Source organism: Ochotona curzoniae, unplaced genomic scaffold, assembly GCF_017591425.1.
Source record: "Ochotona curzoniae isolate NIBS_2020 unplaced genomic scaffold, NIBS_Ocur_1.0 contig_1274, whole genome shotgun sequence".
Classification (NCBI taxonomy): domain Eukaryota; kingdom Metazoa; phylum Chordata; class Mammalia; order Lagomorpha; family Ochotonidae; genus Ochotona; species Ochotona curzoniae.
Window position 1 is genome coordinate 226,552 of NW_024465023.1, and position 18,831 is coordinate 245,382.

The window sequence follows — 18,831 nt, forward strand, 5'->3', positions numbered from 1 at the left end:
AATGACTGGAGCTGAACTGATCTGAAGCCAGGAGCCAGGAGCTTCCTCTGGGTCTCCCATGTGGGTGCAGGGTTCCAAGGCTTTGAGTGAGGACTTGGACCCTTACGCTACCACGCCAAACTCTCCTTTGTGGTTTCTAATGTTGCTGTGAAGTGATTAGTTTCTCACCCAGTGATTTATTCCCTAGTCTTTTCAATTTGTTTGGCTTATTTTGTTTTTCATTTTTTCTATGTGGACTATATAAATATGAATAAAATATAGAATAAATACCCATATACTTTTTAAAAACCCTTTTTGTTTTCTTTGTGCTTTTTAAAATTAAAAAAATTTTTTTTGTAAGAGTTGTTTCATTTTCATTAAAAAGTCAGTTATACAGAGAGGAGGAGAGACAGAGAGGAATATCTTCCATCCGATGAATCACTCCCCAAGTGTCCGCAATGGCCAGTGCTATGCCGATCCGAAGCCAGGATCCAGGAACTTCTTTCAGGTATCCCGCACGGGTGTAGGGTCCCAAGGCTTTGGACCATCTTCGACTGCTTTCCCAGGCCACAAGCAGGGAGCTGGATAGGAAGTGGAGCTGCTGGGATTAGAGCCGGCACCCATATGGGATCCTGGCGTGTTCAAGGTGAGGACTTTAGCCACTAGGCCACTGTGCTGGACCTTTTGTGCTTTTTTTTTTTTTTTTTTTTAGATTTATTTAATCGTTATTTAAAGTTAAAGATACTCCATCTCATGATTCACTTCCCAAATTGCTGCAATGGCCAGGGCTGGACCCTGGTCCTAGGAGCGTTGCAGGGAACTGGATCAGAGGTGGAGCAGTTAGGGCTTGAACTGTTATTCTGTGTTTTTAAATTCTCTTGTTCTCATCAGTCTTCAAGCTCTGATGGATTGCTCACCAGCACTTTACTAGGCTTTGCTTCTCCTGAACATTACATAAAAGCTGAATATACTTCAACATGAGCTGATGCTGTTACTCAATTCATACTGTCAAGCACTTGGATAAGTGTAAGCCATTCTTCGTATGGCTCTATTTTAGTTCATAGAATGTACCTGCTAAGGTTGTCTCTTGCTTTTTGTATCATGTACAATGCCACTGTGAACATTCTTACAATCTCTGGTGTCCGTATATAAGAATTGCTCTAGGAAGTTAATCTCAAGGTATATTTTAAGGAGTTTGAGAGGTCAAAACTATTGTTTTACTTAGCATTAAAGATTTTTTTTTTAAATTTGAAAGGCAGAGTGAGTTAAAAAGAGAAGAGAAGTAGAGACAGAAAGATCTTCTGTCCGTTTGGTCACTTGCCCAAATGGCCAAAACTGTGTGAGCTGTGCTGCTTTGCAGCTGGAGCCAGGAGCTTTTTTTCAAGTTTCCCATGTGTGTGCAGGGGACCAAGGACTTAAGCCATCCTTTGCTGCTTTCCCAGGCAGCGAACTGGATCTGAAGTGGACCAGCAGGCTGCAAATTGGTGACCAAACGTGATGTTGGCACCACAGCTGGAGACTTAGCTTGCTGTGCCATGGAGCCAGCCTCCAAAACCATTTTCATAAGGATGCCAAAGCATTGTTATCTCTTTTCACTGTTGTTTCTCACTAGCATACAGCAAGGTTTCTCAGAGGCTACATAGCATGTAATGATCCCATGTTCTGACAGCTGATAGAGGGCGTGCTTGTGAATTCCATGCTTATGTGTTTTCTCAGCTTTCTTAACTGGTACATTCAGCACCAATAAGCATAATCCATGGAAATAAAAATGCTTTTTAGGGATCTTGAAATCAGAAAGTTTGAGGACCTCTGCTCTTGTCCTTGTACTCAACAGTGAAATGGGTAGATCTTAGACTAGATAAAAGTTTACCTTGACACGTTACTGCTGAATTGGTTCCATAGAGTGATTGGGCTAGTTTTCATTTTAATTTGCAGTATTTGTGTGTCCTTTTCATATGTCCCACATCCGAGAATTTGACATTCCAGGCTTTTGGGTGTTTTTTGTTTTGTTTTGAACCCCGCTAGCAAAAGGCACAGAGAATTGGTGTTCCCCTTATCAACTGTCCATCAGGAAGAAGAGTGGAAAGAAATGACATGGAAATTTTAACTATACAGTGAGTCATTTGCATGAATGTCTAGATTCTGTACCCATGTCCTCAATCACCTAAGGTACCTGCTCTTGTCTCACTTCTCTTGCACCTGCAGTACCTAGCTGTCTTTTGGGGAGTGTGTGGTGGCTAATGACAAATTAGTCCTCATAATTAATGAGATGTTATTGCCCCAAAGGAGGAAGCCCTTCAAAGCAGGACTGGCAGACAGGCACTTGCATTTTTAAAAATTCAGCTCCATCTTCAACATTATTAGGGCTAACCTTTTTAAAGCTGCTGCAATCTGAATAACAGAAGAAGACCTTAAAAGAGCTTGGCAGATGAATGAATAAAGAAACTGGTGTATATATACGTAATGGAATACTGTACAGTCTTTTAAGCAGAAAGAGATCCCATCATTTGCAACAACATAGATAAAACTAGAGAGCATTTTGCTAACTGAAATAGCCAGACATAGAAGGACAAATGCTTTGTGATACCACTTGTGTAAGGAATCTAGTAAGAGTGAAATTCAGAGAGGCAAGACAGCAGGTGTATACATGGAGCTCAGGGGAGAGAGGAAACCTAGTGATTTCTAGTTGCGTCCATTTTGTTGCAAAAATGGAATTTCATTCATTCTTTATTTAAAATTTATTTATTTATACTTGAAAAAGAGGGAGATCTTCCAGGCCTCCCATGTGGGTATGCGGACCCGAGGACTTGAAGGAGGGGTAGGTAGAGAGTTAGATCGGAAGTAGAATAGCTAGGATTAGAACCTTCACCCATATGAAATGCTGGCAACACAGGACAGAGGATTAGTGTGTTACAACACTGCACCAGCCTCAGATTTCATTCTTTGATACAGCTGGCGGTATTCCATAGTATATATGGAATATACTATATAGTGTACATTTTTTAATCCAGTCATCGTTTAGTTAATGGACCGCTGGGTTGATTCCGTATCTTAGCTGTTGTGAATTCAGCTGCAATAAATATGGGGTGCAAATAATTCTTTCATATACTGGTGTTATTTTGTTTCATTAACTTCTCAGGAGTGTGATGGCTGGGTCATACACTATTGGTAGGGATGTAAACTAGTCCAATCTTTATGGAAGACAGTATGGAAAGTGCTCAGAAATCTAAATAAGGGACACAAATGTCTGAACTGCTAGACCAAACACCTGCCTAGGCCTTTTTATTTTTGAATCTATATTCTCAGCAATGATTTTTTTTTCAGTACCTGGCAAGATTTATTTGTTTGTTTGAACTCATCTCTCAAGATGCTAATATTTATTCTTCCTATATCCTCACTCTCAATATCTAGTGAGATGTGCAACTTTAAAGAGTATATTACCATCGTCATTTCCAGGATGCCAATTTGCTTTCTTTCATAGTCATTTGAAGAATTTACATGAGAAACAGGCCATGTTTATCGTGCCTATCTGTGTTATTAATGGTACAGTGCGTGAATCATTTTTCATTACTTAAAGTTTAATCCCTACCAAGAATTTTGATTTGTTTATATTTCTGGGTGATGACATAGGGCTCAAAGATTTGTAACTGATTTGTAAGGAATGGGAGAACCAAAACCTTGCTAAAACTTTTCATGAATACTACTTTTTAGCTGAATTTAGGTTGACTGTGGAGATTGACATTATATGGGGAAACTTCAAAAAAGTTCACAGAGAATGGAATTAAAAGATGGTATCTTTTTCATCAACATTGTGACGTACCACCATACTTATAGAACTTTATTGATATTATTACTTTGTACTTGTCAGTTTGCGTATTTGTTGACACATTTCCCCTTAAACTGACATATATTCACAATTGACATAAGATAGTCATGGACAGTTTTTAAGGTTTATGTAGGTATTTAAGTTTATACCCAGGTCATTAGAGAAAAATAGAGTAAATATAGATATATAAGAGAAACTAAAGACATGAGAAGCTTCATACATACATACATGGCTGGCGCCATGGCTAGTTCGCCAATTCTGCACTTACAATTCATAAATGCACAAGTTTGAGTCCTGGGTGCTCCACTTCCCATCCAACTCCCTGCTTGTGGCCTGGGAAAGCAACAGAGGACGGCCCAAAGCCTTGGGATGCTGCAATTGTGTGGGAGACCTGGAAGAAGCTCCTGGCTGCTGCTTTCAGATTGGTTCAGCTCCAGGGGTTGCAGCTATTGGGGAAGTGAATATGTATATGGAAGATCTTTCTGTCTGTTTCTTTTTTCTTTCTGTAAATCTACCTTTCCAATAAAAAACAAATACATATAAAAAAAAAAAAAGAGTCGCCTCAAAGTGGACAGACCATCACATGGGGATGCTGGCCTTACAATCAGCAGTCCAACTTGCTGCACCACAGTACCAGCCCCCTAAATTTTGGTGTTTAAATGTGAGTATTTAAAAATAATGATAACTACCAAGTAATACAAATAAAATGTTTAATTTTCCAAATATTAGAGGAGTGAGAAAAGAAAAGTTGAAAAAGTTATCTTTTCTAGCAAGAAGCAAGAAAGGAGGAAAAAAGAGATAATTAGAAAACACAGAGGAAGACATGAAAATATTTCTATTTCCAACAAAAGATGAAATAAATATTTTAAAAATATATTTCAAACTGCCAGTAGTGATTACAAATCTAAACAGGTATTTGCATTATCTACTGTCAGAATAAATTTCTAAAATCTTAATGGGATGTAGACTATGAGACTACTCTGAAATAAATTCAATATAGAAAGGATGAAAATAAAGAGGTGGAAATAGGTGTATAAAACAGTGCTAACCAAAAGTAACCCTGCTTTGGCAGTGCCTTCATTAGACAAATGATTTAGGTCAAAAAAAGAGAAAAATTTTAATAGATAATATAATTAGGAACTAACAACATAGCAATACTACCCAATAACAGAGTCTCAAAATGTATAAAACAAAAGCTTCCCCAATTATAAGGGACGTTGAAGAGATCTATAAATATGTTAAATACATTTTTTTAAGATTTATTTTTATTTTGAAGTCAGATATACACAGAGAAGGAGAGACAGAGAGAAAGATCTTCCATCTGATGATTCACTCCCCAAGTGAGTACAACATCTGGTGCTGCACTGATCCGGAGCCAGGAGCCTCTTCCGGGTCTCCCACGCGGGTGCAGGGTCCCAAGGCTTTGGGCCGTCCTCCACTGCCTTCCCGGGCCACAGGCAGGGAGCTGGAAGGGAAGTGGGGCTGCCGGGATCAGAACAGGCGCCCATATGGGATCCTGGTGCGTTGAAGGCGAGGACTTTAGTTGCTAGGCCACTGCACCAGGCCCCTAAATATGGTAAATAATTTTTAACAGTCCATTTTCAAAAATATATAGAAGAAGCAGGCAAGAAATCTTTAAGAGGGTATTATGAACAACCATAATGAGCAAACATATGCATAGGTAGTATGTATGTATATGTAGGAGTGCATACTCTCCTACCTGACATGTAAACACATGTATTTGTACTTTTGCAAATTTACAAACATTGGCCATATAATAATGCATAAAGTCTTACAAGATTTTGAAGACATTAGATCATACAGACCATAATCTCACACTATTACACAGATATATGGTGAAAGTCACAATGAATAGGTACATAAGAACAAATCAAATGTTTAGAATCTAAAATAACACCTCTGAAAAGTCCATGGATTAACAGCTTTATAGCTAAATAACTGTTGAGTTAAAGAAGAAAATGTAATGGAAATTTCAAAATCCTTAAAGCTGCCTTCTAAAAACCTATAGTAAATATCCTATTTAATTTAGAGATTTTTTGAGTGATTCTCAGCATCAGGAAAGACAGTGATCTCTATTGCTATTTCTCTAAGTCTGTATAGGATAACCTAGTTACCAATATGCCTGTCTTGTCACAGACTTAGAATGGAAACACAGGGGCAACTGCCGCTCCCTGCAGTGTGGCGGCTGTGGGCGGTGCCCCTGCCGGCTCGGACCCAATGCTTGGGACTCACGCCAAAGACACTGCCAGAAGGCAGTGAACGAGTCCTCGGCTTCCCCCAGGGCCGAACTCTGGGGATTTTAAGATATGTAGTTGCTGCCTGGGGACCCCAATGACTAAGGCCACTTTTAGTGTAGATGAGAAATAAATTTTGGGCGATTCCCAGTGACAGGGTCATGAAAGTTTCAGGCATGCATGGGGACTGAGACCTGGTGGTTTGGAGGGAAGTATCCAGAAGATAATTTGGGTTAGACAGATTCACCAACTCAATTAGGAATCCAGAGATGGGCTGTTATCTTAGAACATCACTGATCACCACACACCAAAGCTATGGATGGGAGCCTCTTTGGCAGTGTTAGGTACCATTGCCCAACTGAGTGGTAGAGTGGTGGAGTGATCACATTTGGCAGGATGAAGACACTGTCCAGCACGTGAGAGAGCTTGGTCTGGGAGTAAACTCTGTGGGGTTGTGTAGGCCCAACCCTGTGGAAATACAAGTCCCTCTGGTTATCTCACTAGCTGGGGATGCGATGGACTAAGCTAGGTGTGACCATGCCACTTGCCGTCACTCACAGGGAAAGGAACCCACAACAGTCTGGGCAGGTCAAGGCAGCAGCACCTGAATGTAAATCCTAAAACAGGATGTGGGGTGGGCCAGGGTGCCACTGGATGGGGGCAGAATGGGCAGGGCTGAACAAACCTTAACTTACAAGAAACAACAGAAATCCGGTTGGAGCACAGGTCATGCCAAGTAGGCCCTTGCACCTATTGATCTGTGTGAGACAGGGACGCTAAGTCACAGTATCGAAGGGGCCAGGACAAGTGAGGGGTTCTGCCAAGCTGAGTCAGAGCAACCACTGACCTGCACGTGATTTAAGGCTGGGAATAGGCCTGGTTGGGGAGCTAAGGGGGACACCCTAGCTGGGTTGAGTTTCCCACCAAGGAGCGTATGGGCTGCAATTGGGGCTGCGTTCTGATCGTATGATTGTAATCTCACTTGGCACAAGTGTGGACTGGGACTGGAAACACCAAGCCGGGCCAGACTCCAACACCATGTGGTGCTCTGGAGGACCAGGGGAGATATGTGACAGACTAGGCTAGGTCTCAGCCCTCACTGAACCGTGTGTGAGCTGTATGGGGGTATGGAAGAGCCGTGGCTGGGCTGAAACATCCAACAGTAAGAACCAGATTGGGTTGAAGGCCAGTCAGGAAAAGCCACTGTTCCTGCTAGGACAGGAGGTGAACTGAGTAGGGCTGGCCCATGGACCCACTGGTATGCGTAAAATCTGGCACTGGGAGAGTTTGTGATGGAGGAGCCTGGACAACTTCTCTGGCAGGACACAGTCCCTGTAGCTAAGCGCAAGAAGCACAATAGGAAACAACCCAGAACAGGCAATGGAAATTATCCCACTGGCATACACGTGGCATGAGTTGGGGGCAGACCAGGCTGAACCTGTTCACATTACCTACTGATGAATCCAAGCACCAGAACAGAGTGTGGGTCGAGCCAGGTTCGGTTGCAACACGTACCAGTACACGACAAGGAATGCCAAGGTGAGATGAGCCGTACCAGATGTGGTTGCAGCGCCCAAACAGATCATGTGATAATCGGGGAGGAGGCAAAGCCGACAGGAGAACGTGGGCTCCCCTGCTGGACAACTACTTCCATTGGAAAGCAGGCAACAGGGATGGGGCAGATCAAACTAGGTAGGGCTATAACACCTGAGGGCCTCATGTGAGCTCGATAAGGGAAGGGCCACGGTGGGCTGACTGTTCCAACTGGTGCAAGCAAAAGTTAGATTGGGTGAGGGTTGGTTGGGCTTAGCCGCAGCATTAGCTGGCAGAGGCTGGCACTGGGGGCTAATTCTGTCAAGTCAAATGCCGGAACCACCTGGAGAGTGCACAATCTGGGAGTGGGTGTGGCCTAGAAGGGAAATAGTGGGCACCTCCCTCAGGGTTACCACCCTCACTGGACAGCATAAAAACCAGGACAGGGGCAGGGAGGCTAGACAGAAAGGCACCTGCCAGTAGGTGTATGGGCTGGATAGTAGATTGGTTGGGTTGAACCAGGCTTCAGTGCCCATTGATATGTGCAAGAGCTAAATGCGATGTGGGTCAGACTGGACAAGCCTGCAGTACATACTGGCAAGCATGGGAATCAGGGTAGGGAGCAGAACTGGTGGGAGTTATGGGGAGTCACCCCAACTAGGCTGCAGCTCCAACTGGTTTGCGTGAGGACCGAGTATGAAGTGGGTAGGATTGAGCTGGACTACAATACCCATTGGCTCACGAGGAAGACAGGGCTGGAAACAGAACGGACCCAGCAATCACAACAACCAGCATGTGCGTAAGCTGATTGTTGTGACGGACGGTGTTGGACTCTGTACTAGCAAACTCACGCGAGAATCAGGTCTGGGATCATCTCAGATGAACTTTCTTTGGAGATCCCTCCAACTGAACTGCCAATTTTAGAACCCCAAACATGAAGAGACTGTCAGGCAGTGGACTCTGAATAGGTTTCATTGCAATTGGAACTGTGAGATTGGCAGCAATCCAGAACTGATGAACTATCAAAACTGTTTTTGCAGGACCCTCAGAGTGTGCCTCTCGTTGGGGATCTGGGATGGGTGGAAGGTTGGGTGGGGCTTTTCCCTAACCCCAGATAGAGGGAAAAATGATAATATTAGTGTGGAAACAATGGTATTACCCACTTTCAAAAACAAACAAACAAACAAAAAAAGAATGGAAACACAAAACCCCTGAAGTGCCTATAATCCAATGAAAAAATGCATGGGTGTTATGGGATGATGGAGGGAAATTTTAACTCTACCTATAAAACCCTTGTCTTTGTGTTTCACACACACACACAGAGTCTGAAACTAGTAAGTTGTTATTTCTTTAATCCTAAGTTACAGCTGCATAGGTATTTACTAGCATTCATTTCTGTTCTGTGCATTTCTAACTTTTCAAAGGGGCAGGGAAAAAAACCATAAAATCCCTAATAGAAGTCTTGATCCTCAAACTTAATGACTACTGAGAAAGACTTGTGTTATTTGATTGTTGAGTCACAGAGATTTAGTGTGCACCTGCTGTGTCTAGTTATAATTAGTACGTGTGTGGTGGGAGGAGGTGTTGGGCAATGGGAGATAATATGCCGGAGTCCCAGTCCTCATGGAGTGTAGCAGGGGAGCCATCATGACCCTCTCCCCATTGCCCTCCCCTATGTCTCTCCAGGGCCTTGCTCTTCCCTCAAAATGGCAGCTACTTTCTCAACCACATGACTAAAGTTTGTCTTTTGATGACACTGGCCTCAGATTCTTCCTTTTGGTCAAGAAGAGTCAAGCGAGAGTTTGTAGATAGTGTGCCCATGCCCCAGCCAGGAGATAGATTCCAGAATGCTCTATTGAAATTCTTGACTTCATAACTGGCCAGTGACCAATGCAGGCTTATAGAATGGAATGGAAAGTTTAGCTGTTCTTGCTCAAGTTGGCTAAGGCCTGCAGCTCTTAAAGAATAGCTGCTGGAATGCAAAGCACATCCCCTCTCCATGTCAAGCCAGAGATCAGCAGAGTGCTGTGTCTGGGCAGGCTTAGAGCCTAAAATGCTTTTGTACTTTTGAAGGTTTGTTTTATGCATACGCGTGCGCACAGACATACACACACACACACACACACACACACAGAGTCAGCCACAAAAAACACATGAGACCCTCAAAGTCTAAGATGCTACTTACCATGTGCTCCTATACCGAAAAGGTTTGCTAAGCCCTGAAGTATTCCAGCGGTTCTGCAATTATAGCCCTGGCCTAGCAGGGCCAACAGCACGTAGAATTCCCACCCAGATTCAGACCTGCAGGCCTCGGCCCAGCAATCCCTAGGGGTCTTTGAAATCACCACTGTAGGCGAGTGGCTTCATCCCATCGTGGAAAATCGCTTGTCTCTGAGCGCTTCACAGGAAGGCAGAGATTCAGGGTAGGATGTGACCCACAGGAGGAACCTCATCACTCTCTTGAGTAGCATTTACACAGTCCAACACAGAAAGTAATCTAGCCAATATAGATCATCTTCCATGGCTCTATCAGAATTGTTGAGAATCATGGAGAAATAAAAAATTATAAGTGTTTTTTGACCAGTATGATGATTTTGAGTTGTATCTTTGTGGTATTGGAAAGTTACAATGCCCCAGCTTATAATTGTTATCTGCTTTTCATTATCAGAATATTTTTGTATTTTTAATTATAGTGTACTTTCAAGATTTTCCTAAGTTTGTAACTAATAGCCAAGTTAGAATAAAATCTTCTTTTCCTGTTTGAAAGGCAGAGTTACTCAGAGACACAGAGTGAGAGAAAGCTTCCATCTGCTGTTTTACCACCAAAATGCTGTTAAGGCTGACTCCAGCTAACAGAAGCATGGAAAGTTGTTCTTTTTTAAAAAAGGAAAAAACAAAAGATATGTTTGATTTATTGATTTGAAAGGCAGAGTTACAAAGAAAGTGGGAATGATAGAGAGGGAGCTTCATGCAGAGCACCCGTAGAGGCAGTGGGAGCCACAGCACTTGGGCCATTGTCTGCTGCCTCCCAGGTGCATTAGCAGGGAGCTGGATGGGAAGTGAAGCAGCCGGGACATGAAGCAATGCTCATATGGGGTGCCCTGCGAGGCAGGGTCAGGGCGGCAGATTAAGCTGCCACACCACGGTGCCTTTCCTGGGTAACATTGTGATATTAATGGGAAGTCATATGTAGTGATTATAACTGTCAATGTTCTTGATCTTCTCAAGGCTGTGTGTAGGTAGTTCTTATCTCCACTGGACAAAGAAGAAAGGAAGATCCAGGGGGACTTGCTCAGTCTCATTGTACAAGGGAATTTCAGAACGTTCATGAGCAAATGGAACTAAAAGATAAGCATATTTGGATGTCCCTTCCCCCGCCAAATGATGACTTGGAGGGGACATTCTTATGTGTTCTTCACACGGCAGAGGTGCAAGGACAACCCAGCTCCTTGGGAGGGAAGGGGGGCTGCAGTGGAGCAGCCCTCACAGCCTCGTCACCTCCAAAGGCCCCAGTTCTGAACACTGTTGTGTTGACAACCCAGAATTTTAAAGGGGATGCATGCAGACCACAGCACATCAGGCTAAACCTCGCATCAGGTTAGCCTCGTGGTAGTAGGGCTCAGTCCTCTGAATTCTGTATTTAGAAGGAGCAAGTTGTGTTTTCACAAGTACAGTTAATAATTGTCCCTGGCCTTGTGGTCCCTGGTCATGCTTTCCTTACCTTGAATGCTCAGTTTATTTCCTCTTTTCTGTCTGCCTTATCTGTCTCATCTTTCTCTGCTTTCTTTGTCTCATTCTGCTTCTTTCGACTCCATCCCTGCTAGCCTCCGCCTCCTGGTCTTCTGTTCTATCTTGCCTCCACTTTCCTCCTGCCTCTGGCCTAACACCTCTCTGATCTTTTTCCCCCCTCTGATTTCACTAGCTTTTAGAAAAACTAAACTAAAAAAGTAAATGTTTTAGAACCAGCACTTCATATGCAAACATGTGTCTGTTAATAAGATCTGCATTCCTGGAAACTGTCAATGAGCAGTGAGCTTTGCATGGGGCACTGTCTTACACTGTCACTCGTGGTAGTACTAGCGGTGGTGGTAGTAGTAATAACAGCAAGAAAGTTTTATTCATCTCATGGCTTATGTTTACTGAATTTTGACCTCCTGCCAAGTATTGTTTGGAGTCAGTGGTTTTCAGCGTGTGTTTTAGGGACTGTAGGAAGTGCCCAGGACCCTTTCAGTAGCGCATAAGGTCCAAGAGTTTTAGATACCGTTTGCCATTTGCACTGCATTGACATTTGCACAGACCCCTCAGAAGCTCTGTGGGTTAAGCCGCTGGCTCCTTGACCCAAATCAAGGCCAGTAGTCATTGTAGGTTTTACTGTTAGCACTCTGAGTAATGAACCAAAAAAACCAATTTTATTTTCGTAAGTCTCTGATGAAGCAGTAAATTGTATTGAGCCTTGACCTTGCGGTGCATATCCTTTAGTGTTGTGTGTGATAAAGGCAGTACACATGCATTCGGCACACGCTGACTATTGAAGTTGCCTGCTGTCTTAGTCCCCTATCCTAGAGCACCATTTTTTTTATATATATATTTTTTATTGCATTTCATTGTATAACAACGTTTCATAAGCTCTGATGTTCCCCCTTCCCCCTTCCCTTTCCCTTGCCCTCCCCCCATGGTGGAGTACTCCAACTTATTGCAGTATTATAGTTCAAATCTAGTCTTGTTTCTTTCAATGCAAGCATGTGCCTTGCATAGTGTCCAGTATCTTATTGCCCAGCTGAATTCAACAGTTTCTTGGTGAGACCAACCCTGGTCTGGAGACATAGCTGGCAAATTATCGTTCTGACCAATTAGATGCCATAGCATAACATGAACAACAGTTTCCAACATTATGGGGTTAAGTAACATTGTATTGAGTGACTGATATGTTAGAGAATATGAATTCTTAACCGCATCCTGAGACTACTTCATTAACGTTTCAATTATAGTTTGTATACAACTGGCTTCTATCTACCTTAAATTGGCTATAGGATACCATTCAGCTATCTCATGTCTATTTTCATTTTAGTATTTAGCAGTTTATTGTGTTGAAGCATAATTTTTATTGAACTTGGCAGATTTTAGGATAGTCTAAACTGGCTTATACCTTTAGCAAGACATGTGATACCCATTGAGGCATAGAACACTGCTGGGAGGGGTGTGCAGAGGAATCCTCCATACCCTAGTTAGGAGTTGTATATTTTCATGTCCTACCAAGTAGTAAGGTATGTGTGAGTCCCCACTGATCGTTTTCTGTCTAAGTTTTCCTTGTTGTTCTCTATTTTAATTTTTGTTGTTTTGTTTTGTTTTGGGGGACTCCAGGGCAGCCCTGATGGTCACTGCAAGAGAGGGTGGGGATCCAGCACTGGAACTAAACAAGGACCAGAGAAAGCTCTTCTCCCTGGTCTTGGAGGGAGCTTATGGTTCTTCTGTTTCTGTAGACCGCTCAGGGCTCCTGGCTGTTGTTCTGGTGACATCGGGCTCTGCGATGAGGGATTTGGACTTCATCTATCCCATGCGGGAGATTCAAGTGGAAGCAAATGACCTCAGAGTAATTAGCCTCCGAAGGCACTCCAATTCCCTGTGGTCTCCTTGGCACTTGGGATGTAGTTCTTTTTTTTTTTTTTAAGATATATTTGGATTTTATTGGAAAGGCGGATATACAGAGAGGAGAGACAGAGAGGAAGATCTTCCGTCCAATGATTCACTCCCAACTGGCTGCAACGGCTGGAGCTGAGCCAATCCGAAGCCAGGAGCCATAAGCTTCATCCAGGTCTCCCACGCGGGTGCAGGGTCCCAAAGCTTTGGGCCCTCCTCCACTGCTTTCCCATGCCACAGGCAGGGAGCTGGAAGGGAAGCGGGGCTGCCGGGATTAGAACCGGTGCCCATATGGGATCCTGGGGCGTGCAAGGCAAGGACCTTAACCACTGCGCCATCGCGTCGGGCCCATGGGATGTAGTTCTTGGTGCCCATACTGGTAGTCCTTGGCGAGGATCCAGGAGTCTCCAGGGTGGGAACACAAGTCTCCTCTCGTGCACCTGCTCCATCCTGGAATCCTCCCTGCTCTGTGCATATGACCTGTTAAGAGGTTGTCAGGGTCGTAGAGCACCATTTCTAAGAGAAAGAGCCATAACTGAGCTGTGATTTTGCAAACCTGGGTACTAGGTAGATATATTCTTGAAAATGGATAAAGTCAGTCTTTACTTTCAACAAAAATGCCATGTTTGTCATGTGGCCCAACAGAGTAATTTTCCAGAGGCCATCTCAATACCAGACAATGTGAATTTTATATCTAAATCATCCTTCTAAGTGGCATTACAATTAAAGAAAAAATGTGCTTGCTTTTTTTGAAGATTTATTTATTTTTTATTGGAAAGTCAGATATGCAGAGAGGAGGAGAGACAGAGAAGAGGATCTTGCATACACTGGTTCACTCCCAACTGGCCGCAACAGCCATAGCTGAGCCAATCCGAAGCCAGAGGTAAGAGCTTCCAGGTCTCCGACGCAGGTGCAGGGTCCCAAGGCTTTGGGCTGTCCTCGACTGCTTTCCCAGGCCACAGGCAGGGAGCTAGATGGGAAGTGGGGCAGCCTGGATGCAAACAGGCGCCCATATGGGATCCCGACGCATACGAAATGAGGATTTTAGTCACTAGACTACTGCGCTGCACCCAAAAATGTGCTTTAAATGCTGATGTCTTTTCCAATAGCAGAGTGAAAAGACATTTTTCTAAGTTTTTCCCACTAAGACCCATTGGTGATATAGATTAGAAAAATAGAGTCTGGATATTAATGCCATAAGCAAAGTGACATTACAAATGCATGACTTATGGTCTCATATTTTAGAGTGCTTTACATTTCTATGTGCTTTCATATATATTTTTTCATCTGATCCTCATACAACAGAGCTTTAAGATAAGGACATTGAGACTCAAGGAAGAGAGTTCTGTCAATGGACTTTACGCCTTTCTGCCCTTTCAGCTATTATCTCTAAGGACGGGAAATCAAAGCAGTGCAGATGGAGAAGAGATAGAATCTCTAAAACTTGGCCACTCATGACGTGCAAAGAAAAGGAAGTGAAGGCGCCAGGGGATTTTCCTAAGTGTTTTTCTTGGATCCCTGGGAGGGTATGGTTAACTGTGAAAGGGAAAAAAACAAAACAAAGCAGAACAAACCGACAAGGCATGGATTGTGTTATAAATGTTTCAAAGGCTTATTGAAGACCTCTTCATTGGTACTGTGGGCAGGTGCTTTGGGACATTCTTAGGATGTATAGACTGCATTTACTGTCTCTGGGGACTTTGGTGCACATGCCCACGGCTCTAATTCAGGAAAGAAAATGGCAAGTGCCTTAAGCAAAGCTGAGGTTAAGTCCCAAAGCTGTTCCCAGAAAGGAAGTCGTTAAATTTGTACCCGGGAAATTTTATGAAAGTGCAAACATTTGGAGAGAGTCGTGCAGAACAGTAAAATGTGGATATACAGAGTGCAGTTACAGAAAAGAAGAGAGACACCTGGCTCAGTGGCCTAGTGGCTAAAGTCCTCACTGTGAATGCACCAGGATCCCATGTGGATGTGGGTTCTAACCATGGTGGGCCCGCTTCCCAACCAGCTCCCTGCTTGTGGCCTGGAAAAGCAGTCGAAGACAGCCCAAAACCATGGGACCCTGCACCCGCATGGGAGACCTGGATGAAGCTTCTGGCTCCTGGCTTCAGATTGGCTCAGCTGTGGCTGTTGCAGTCACTTGGGGAGTGAATCATCGGATGGAAGATCTTTCTCTCTGTCTCTCCTCCTCTCTGTATATCCGCCTTTCCAATAAAATAAATAAATCTTAAAAAAAACAGAAAGAAAAAGAAATGTGACCAGCGTATGCAAGGAGGACTGGAATAGTAGAGGTTAGCAGGAATATAATGCATGCCTAGGAGGATACTGAAAAGGCATTCTTGTTGCTTTTCCACTACATTATTACAAATATGAGCTGCAGAGTCTGACGTTGTGTTGTATTGTTGGTTAGTTTTCCATTTTATTTTATTTTATTTTTTTTTTTTTATTATTATTGTTGCTTACATTGTATTATGTAGTACAGCTCCATAGGCGCTGGGGATTCCCCCCACCCCTCCCACACCCCTCCCCCCATGGTGGATTCCTCCACCTTGTTGCATAACCATAGATCAAGTTCAGTTGAGATTCATTGCTTGCAAACACATGCCTAGCATAAAGTTCCGTGTCCTATTGTCCAGATAAGTTCAGTGGCCTCTTGGGGAGACCTTCTATAGTCTGAAGATAGGTCTAACAGAGTAAAGATCCGGTCAGTTAAAAGCCCCAACAAGGCCTCAGTATCATTATACAACATTATGGAATTAATTGACATAGTATTGGGTAAACAATATGTTAAAAATAATGCAAGTTCCATTCTTCGAGACATCTGGGTTGAGACAGTATCAATGACAGGTTCAAAAAATAACAAACAACCAAACAAAAATTACACGTTAAATCAAGGCAAACATGTGGTATCTAATCTTTTGGGATTCACTCATTTCCCTTAGCATTATAGTTTCCAGTTGTGCCCATTTAGCCACAAAGAACTGCATTTTGTTTTTTTTAATAACTGAGTAGTATTCCATGGAGTAGATGAACCAAAGCTTTCTTATCCAATCTTCTGCTGATGGGCATTTCGGTTGCTTCCATGTTTTCGCAATTACTGATTGTGCTGCAATGAACATAGGGTTGCATGTTGGTTTGTCGTAAAACAGGTGTTTTGGATATATTCCTAGGAGTGCTATTGCTGGGTCATATGGTATGCAGATTTTGAGTTGTTTGAGTGTTCTCCAGACTGATTTCCATAGAGGCTGTACCAATTTGCAGCTCCACCAGCAGTGGAGTAGGGTTCCCTTTTCCCCGCATCCTCGCCAGCAGGCGTCGTTGGTGTTCTTGTTTATGTGGGCCAATCTTGCTGGTGTTAGGTGGTACCTCATCGATGTTTTAATTTGGATTTCCCTTATTGCTAGGGAGCTGGAACATTTTTTCATATGTTTGTTTGCCATTTGGACTTGTTCCTTTGTGAAATGTTTGCCCATTTCCCGTGCCCATTTCTTGAGTGGCTTGTTCGTTTTGGTTTTTTGGTTGTTTTGAAGTTCTTTGTATATCCTGGAAATTAGCCCCCTATCGCCTATATCGTGTGCAAAGATCTTCAACCTACATCCAGAAACCTTCAAACTCTTGCAAGAAAATGTAGGAAATACCCTGCAAGACCTAGGAGTAGGTCCCAACTTTCTAAGAAGGACACCAAAAGCAATAGCAGTTGAGAACAGAATAAACAAATGGGACCTCATCAAACTAAGAAGCTTCTGTACAGCAAGGGAAACAATCAACATAGTTTTCCATTTTATATTTACTTGATTTTTTTAAGAACACTGGTCAAACAAGTGTTTTTTTTTAAGATTTATTTATTTTTATTGCAAAGTCAGATATATATAGAGAGAAGGGGACAGACAGAGAGGAAGATCTTCTGTCCCATGATTCACTCCCCAAGTGACTGCAACGGCCAGTGCTGCGCTGATCTGGAGCCAGTAGCCCAGATCTTCTTCCAGGTTTCCCATGTGGGTGCTTTCCCAGGTTACAAGCAGGGAGCCAGATGGAAGCAGGGCTGCCGGGGTTAGAACCAGCGACCATATGGGATCCTGGCACATTCAAGGCGAGGACTTTAGCCACTAGTCCACACCGCCGGGCCAAAACAAGTGTTTTTTAGGTACAACTTATTTCTCTACCTATAACATTTTCTTCATGTTTCATTAATTGGATTAATAATTCCATTTTATATTGCATCATTGATCTTCCCATATGGTGGTTGATATTTTGAGAGTGGGTTGTGCCAAATAATTTTTCTATTATCGTATTTTTTAGATCTACTGTATGTTGCCTAAAGCAAACCTGCAGCTTTTAGGTGACTTTGTTCTATTTACACCTAGAAACTCCAGCACTGCTTTAATTTGGATTTTCATAAGAATTACCGCTCCATATCTGTCATCAAATATCAAAGCTTTGTCTTCCTTGTTTAGTGTTATTTTTCACTGCAGAATCCATCTGACTGGAGATCTGTTATTGCTTTTTTCCTAGAAAAATCAGATAAATATGACCCCCGTGATATTGAAAGACTACAGCAAGATGATAACTGGGTTGAAAGCTACTTGCTTTGGAGACATAATGTTGTAGAGGAAACACTGAAGATGCTTGATGAGAGTTTTCAGTGGCGGAAGGAAATTTGTGTCAATGGTAAGTGGTTTAACTTAACCTTGACAAGGTGATATCTACCACTACTCTGATGTACTTGTGTATTTGTACAGATTCTTGTCAGCCATTGCAAGCCCCAGAATATAATAATTTATAAAGACCACTAATACTTCAAAGGAACAGTTTATGGACAAGTCTTATAAGTTGGGTCATTCTTAAGGAAATGAGGTGAGCAGGAAGATTGTGGCCGCTCAAGAGAGTGACCGAGTCTGTGTTTAACCTAGTGCCTTACACAACAGCATGTCCAACACTGTGCCCAGAAGTTAGAAGATGCCATTTTCCTGTTCTTGCCAGTTCTTGCCTGTGTCTTTATCTGACTCTCTTGTGTCAGTAGGTATTCCAGAACAATTTGCTAAAATGAATAAGCAGTCCCAGAAAAGCAGGCCTCTCCCCAAAAATGCCTGTAACAAGTTTCTGTTACTTTAATTTCTAAGTCTACGACTAGTTGGAAATGTTCCTCTCATCAGGGTGTTTTCATCTTAGAGGCAGTTTTAGAACGGTATTCATGTGTATAAAGAACTCTTCCCAGCGAAAGTTACTTGGGATCTATCTCCTGCTAAGAATTTTATAAGAACAAACTGGCAGAGCTGCTGCTTTCATGTCTTGGAGCATTATAAACTCGAGGAGTGAGTCTGAAGACTTAATACAAAACGGGCAACAAAGAAATGTGGAGCAGAAAGCCTCCTTACTCTCGATGCCTCTAGAAGGAATCCAAGAGTAAGGGAATACTTGAGAAATAACGTGATTGAAACACATACTTTAGGGGATTTCAACAAACATTGAAGAATTTAGGAGGCAAAGAAGTATAAATCTGGTGTTTTTAAATCACTTAAGTACAAAGAGACTTAAATTCAACAGTATTCATTTCCTTACTTAAAATCACTAGTTTATGGTAGTGAACAAGAAAAATGTAAC

General features: G+C 42.8%; 1 protein-coding gene across 1 annotated transcript in view; it reads left to right on the forward strand.

Moving 5' to 3' along the window:
- The window catches only part of MOSPD2 (motile sperm domain containing 2), a 52,340-nt gene that overhangs the window by 5,474 nt on the left and 28,035 nt on the right, over positions 1-18,831 (forward strand). Inside the window, exon 3 of the mRNA XM_040997369.1 lies at positions 17,743-17,898. Coding sequence (XP_040853303.1) covers positions 17,743-17,898 — 156 coding nt within the window. The remainder of the gene's footprint in view (positions 1-17,742; positions 17,899-18,831) is intronic.